The sequence below is a fragment of the Scomber japonicus genome, chromosome 1, assembly GCF_027409825.1.
Source record: "Scomber japonicus isolate fScoJap1 chromosome 1, fScoJap1.pri, whole genome shotgun sequence".
Taxonomy (NCBI): Eukaryota; Metazoa; Chordata; class Actinopteri; order Scombriformes; family Scombridae; genus Scomber; species Scomber japonicus.
Window position 1 is genome coordinate 14801132 of NC_070578.1, and position 6000 is coordinate 14807131.

At 37.4% G+C, this 6000-nt stretch overlaps 1 protein-coding gene across 1 annotated transcript; it reads left to right on the forward strand.

Moving 5' to 3' along the window:
• Nucleotides 1–116: 116 nt before the first annotated feature.
• Nucleotides 117–2023, forward strand: serf2b (small EDRK-rich factor 2b). The gene is made up of 3 exons (XM_053319458.1): nt 117–253; nt 1057–1165; nt 1598–2023. The coding sequence occupies exons 1-3, from the start codon at nt 247–249 to the stop codon at nt 1668–1670; spliced, it is 189 nt and encodes a 62-aa protein (XP_053175433.1). The 5' UTR covers nt 117–246; the 3' UTR covers nt 1671–2023.
• The last annotated feature ends 3977 nt before the right edge of the window (nt 2024–6000 follow it).

The following is a 6000-nucleotide window of genomic DNA, read 5'->3' on the forward strand; positions in this document are numbered from 1 at the left end:
CATATACAAAGCCTTTTATGCCCTACTGCTATTACTGCCATTACCACTACTGTATGAAAATGAATATTTTCGTTGAGTTTCTACATGGCGCATGCGCAGTGTGGAGGGCACGGAATGTTCTCGTAGGGTCTCGCGCTCACTGAGCGACGCCACCAAAGCAGAAACAGCGACTGGAGCAATTAAAGGGAGCCAGCGGCCCGTAGGCTGAGCCTATTTGGATTGCAGGAGAGAAGCGTCGATTAAAAAATGACCAGTGGGTATCGACATATATTTCGACTGTAAGACAATATGTACTTTATTCGATTGCATGTAGTCTGTGCTCGTCGTTTTTTCCCGTTTTTTAGCCTGGGCCACCTACACCACCGACCTCGGCTCCGTCTATTTGCTGAAAAGGACGAAACGTTACATTTCCCTGAATTTCTGCAAATATTTTCGTCGTCTTTGGATCATAAATTTCACTAGTTTTTCCATCTTAGTGTGTTTAGACCGGTTAGACACGCTGTGTAAATTCATGATTGATGCGACCAACGTTGGATGTGTGTCAACGTCGACTGGCTGGTGCCTTGTTTTCTTGTCCAGCTATTAGTCCGAGCCTCGGCCTACTGGAAAGCAACAAATAACGGAGACATACCGCAGGTGTTTGGTATGAATGCTGCTATTAGCAGACAGGATGTAAAGATGATTACCAGGAAATGTTTTTCTCTCTTCACATTTGGATCCTCCGTCGCTGCTTGTGTACATTTTTCTCTGATTGGTGTTGTCCAGACATGTAGTTGCTCCAGAGCGCCTCTCTGCCACGTCGGCTGCTTTCAAGACTTGCACCAATTTATTACAACCATTTTTACTCGCGTTTAAAATGATTGCACCGTGTCTAATTTCTGCATATTATAGACACTTATAAATTACACATGGTGTTTTGTTTTTTTGTTACTTTGGGTTTTTTGGCAGTAACTACTAATGGAACTGATTTTAAGGGTATAGTCTACATACTCGTTGTTCATTCCTGTGCCATATCTTTTAGTTACGGTGTTTTTTTGGGTTTTTTCTGATGTACAGGGGGAAACCAACGTGAGCTTGCGCGCCAGAAGAATGCCAAAAAGCAGACTGACAGTGGAAAAGGCAAGAGGGGTGATGATGGGCTGTCTGCAGCTGCCCGGAAGCAGAGGTAAGCACCAGTTTGCAGATGAAAGACATGGGATGCACGGAAACTTGAGCAATGTCTGAGGTGCCACTAGATCTTTGCAGTGTAACAACTAAAGCCAGGCTACACAGTTTGAAACTCATCAATATATAGGGCTCTGTTGAACATTTAATTTATCTCTAATCATGCTTTGATTTGTTTTTGTTCTTAAATCCATGTTATGATACAGTATGTAGTACCTGATTTTACTAGTGCTTTTAAAAACCCCACTTTCCAGTACCTTTGAGTTATTGCATGACATTTTTGATAATTGATCATCTTTTTCAGTGCTATAATTAATGATATCATCACTATTAGATGTGCCTAAAATGGTGTGTTTTACATAGATGTGTGTGTATAGCTGGGTCTGTCCTAACAAATATGTATTTTCTCTTCAAATTTCACTTTTTACCCAAGGGATGCTGAGATAATGCAACAGAAGCAGAAAAAGGCGGATGGAGACGGAAAACCAAGCACAAAGCCCAAGTAAAAATGAAGCCCCGAGATGAATTCAAGTCAGCGTTTCCCAAACATCCCACGTTCAGCATTCTTCCTGATATTTATGAGAATGAATGTTATTTTTGTCTAGACTTGAGAATTTAGGATCCTACACTCTTACCTATGGCAAATGACGTTGCTTGTTGGAATTGTTACTTTATTCGGTGAAATTATGTCTCAGCAAATTAGCAGTTGTCCCACATTGATGCTGCATGCGGAGGAGCATCAGTGGTGTAAGCAGCAGGAGAAAGATGAACAATTATTGACACGAAGCATCTACGTAACAGTTGTGTATTTTTGTACTAAAATGTCCCCTGCTGGTTTCAAATAAAGTGTATCTTTTTAGTTCATGCTTGCTTGAGTTATTCTGAATGTTAACATTGAAGGCAGTGATCAACCTACACTTTTTAATTATGCAAATCACATCTCTCAGCGTCCTCTTTAATGATATCACATTCAGATGCAGTTATTAGAGATAACACTGGTGAATGAGGAATGATCTGGAAATAAACTACTACTAGCCATTTCTGATATTTGGGTAATTTGATTTCATGCCTTAATTCAGTTTTTCAAAAAAGAAATAAGTTGAATAAAACCCAAACAAGTTACAACTGTGAATACTTGCTCATAAGATATATTTTTAGCTGAATAATTGCAACGTTTATACTATATTTACATCCCGGCTTTTCTGGGCAGGCAGTGTGGTTAATGATCCATTGTATACGTGATGTTATACTAAAAATTTTAAATGATCCAATGTTCCACCAATACATTATGAATGATTTTTCATAGAGATGCCACAGAACACAAATCAAAGATGGCCAATAAATACAGATGTCACAATCTGAATTTGAATTAATCTGTGAGAATCCAGATATTGGCAATCACTTGGAAAATAATAATGATGGTAAACATTGTATGTTCTCTTATTTTTCAGTGTTTGATGAATTATGGTTGTAACTATAAAGCAGTAACTCCACTAGTCATGGCCTTCTATAGTGGGTATCAGGTTCTGCATTGTCTGAATCCTTGAAAAATACAGTATCATGGGACAATAGTCTATATAAGTTCACATAAAACTGACACAGTTCACAAGAAAAAGAAATTCAGCCAGTTTCAGGGTGTGGATAGTTCTCACCCTTCACAGAAGGGAACAACAGTGTCAGCCAATGCATCATCCAAAATAATATGTCACTCAACTAAGCAGGTAAAACCTGTTTTTGTAAACTGCTGTTGTTTACTTAAGTGGATTTATGATCACATTTGCTGCTTCAGATATTCTGAAACAAGTGACATGTGTATTTATATGAATTTGACAGCCTTACCAACCTGGATACATCTTAAAGTTATTAGTAGAGTAACTCTCTAAAGAAGTCTGATTTACCATAAATATCATAAAACATCATCCTGCAGACAACTAGTGGAAGAAGGATTCATCTGTTTTCTGTCTCTGCTGCGTCGTCGTTTTTTAACACTGGAGTCTGCCAAATTTACTGTAACTAAACCAAATATGCCAGCAGACAGCAGAGTGATAGTGTATGGAGATGACCACTAGGTGGAAGCAAACACCAGGCTATCTTTCTAAAAGAATGTATTTTTAGAGGTGAAAATTGGATTTGTGTTTGACTGATGTGGTTTTGTTTGTCTGCCATGGCTCAGTGTGAGATTTTAAGATGTTTTGAGTGCTATGAATGAACATTTTATTCATACTTTTGAAATGAAGCAAGCACTGCTATTGCTCAGTGTTAGTATTATGAATGTCATTCACCAGCATAAGCACCAAGTGCAGATTGCAGATATTTTATAGTGTTCACTGAACCAATAAGCTTTGGCTCAGCCTATTTATAGTCAATAAGCTGTGTGTCTACTTGCTGAAATCCAGTGAGTTTGTGTCCTCGGTTCTCAGATTACAGGGCGTATAATTCAATCACCAGTTTAGCTTTTTCCATCTCAGATAGCAGGGGTGCAGCTGAGGAGCTGAATAGTAATAGGAACAAATGCAGAATCAGCAGGCTGCTTAAATTTGAGTGGATTCAAACCTTATCCGCTATCATCCATGATACTCTTCTTTCAGTTATGGCTAGATCTCACTTAAATACCAGCATAAGGCCAAACAGACTGATTTGCCAGTGGGTCCTGGCATGTTTTCTTGAAGCAGACCAAGAGAGGAGCTGGGTGGTAGGCTAATGAGAAATGCAGAATGCAAAGGAAATAAATACACAGCCAATCTAATTAAATTCATACAAGAAGCCACATCTCTTCCTGCTTTCTCTGCTGAATATGTTGAGCTATGGGAGTAAAAGACATTATGGTAGCAGGGCTTCATTTGTGCTATTTTCAATACTGAATAGACCAGTGTCAAAGTACAAATTGAGAAGAAGATGGAACGCAATGTTCTGTAGCTGATGATTGCATTTATATTTGTTGAATGTGATCTAAAATCCCCCACAGCAAAGATATGTGAAGTAATTTCATTTAACCAAAGTAAAGCCTTAATAATCAGGAAATCCAGATTTCTTCAGCTGCTGCATGATATTATTGGTAAATGATGAATATACAGGTAAAATGATCTATATGTGTATCAGCTGTTCAGGCCTATCAAGAATGATCTTCAGGTGTTCTTAGGTGATTTAAAGAAAGAGAGACAAATGAATGGTAAAACGGTGCTAGAAAAAGTCTGGGACTAATGGGACATACAGAATGATAATGGTAACTGATTTATATTGAATCTGAAGATTTAGTGTACTGTATGTGTATCCACAAGTTAGAAGTTGCACTGATCAGCTCTCAGTACACCTGATTGGGCTAGTTGTGATGTGATCTAGGTAGAGTGAAATGAAAAAAAACAAAAAAACAATGTTGTTTCTGGTCAATTGGACTGCGTTGTGAAATACCCAATAAAGTAAAAAATAATATTGCAAATATTGTAAGAATTGCCTGGTACAGTGTTTCACTTTGAAGAAAAATAATGTGATCATCGCATTTATGTTGTGGTTGATTAATACAGCCACAGGCAGGCACTCCTCCTGTTTCATTACACTGAGAGTGAAGGCAGCACAATATTTTGATAAAGCCTGTTTTCTGAGAATTAATCTTTTACACTATAACACTGTCGCAGCTACTTAGATAATCACTGCACTGTGAATAATGGATGTTATAAAACATGGCTGGTTGATCCACTGTCTGTACACAATGCCTTATCATGGAAACTCTCTCTTCATACTTATACTACTGTGAATGATGATGGGGTAGGAAATACATACATCCACTGTAAACTCTCCTCAGGGAGGTCTAAGCATGTTTCATCTTCACCCAAAGATTTCATGTCTGTAAATGTTTAGAAGTGCAATTGTACTATTAATATCACAGCACTGTAGGGCACACAGGTGGTTGAGTGGTTAGAGCACTTGCCATATACGTAGCCGACCCCGGTTCAAATCCTGATTGGAGGTCCTTTGCTGCATGTCACCCCCCAACCCCCCCCCCCCCCATGTTTGTTTGTCTATGCCAACAAAATCTTTAAAAATAAAAAAAAAATCACAGCACTGTATAATAGAACAGAAGGAATACATTTTTAAGACCTACATTCAAATTGCTTCCATCAATGCTGTGTGTATGTGGAGAAAATATGTTTTTTCCTGCTCTATTTAGCTCTCTTTTAATAGTGTCGAACACACAGCTGCTTCATATGATGAAAGCTCATTTTACTGCTGTACGTATTTTTTCTGAAGTAGCTAAATACTTGAAACTTCAATGCAAAAATGTCTGCACCAGTTTTTTTTTAATTGTATTTTTAGCACAAAAAGAAAAACCACAACTCTATATGAGAAACCATAAAAAGTATAAAAATTTAATGGAGAGGTTGAGAAAAATCTACAATGGTTGTGAAATTTGCAAAAAGCATGAAAAGCCCTCTCAACAGCCAGTGTTTGGTTTATCCATTCTGGGCTACTGTACAAAGATGGTGGCGCATCATGGCAGCCTCTGTAGAATGGGACCAGCTCCTTATGTACATTAGATATAAATGTAACACATTATAAGGTAACAAAAACACAATTCTTCTTTTCATGTGATCATACACTAATTAAAACATACTTCTAAATATTATATTCCATTTCCTAGTCCATTCCACTAGATGCCACTAATTTCTACACACTGGTCCTTTAAATGATATATTTATAATAAAACTATATGTCATACACAGAGATTTTAAAACAGAATTTAAAAAAAGTACATAATACTAAAAATACATTATTGAATACATTAAAAATTAGAAAGTAAATTAATAAAAAGGAGTGGATGTCTACAACATTTAATGTGTC

Bases quoted from the DNA above. Each gene is read 5' to 3' on its own strand.
- serf2b (XM_053319458.1), top strand. The intron at 1,166-1,597 runs GTAAGCACCAGT...TTTTTACCCAAG, and splicing joins GCAGCTGCCCGGAAGCAGAG to GGATGCTGAGATAATGCAAC.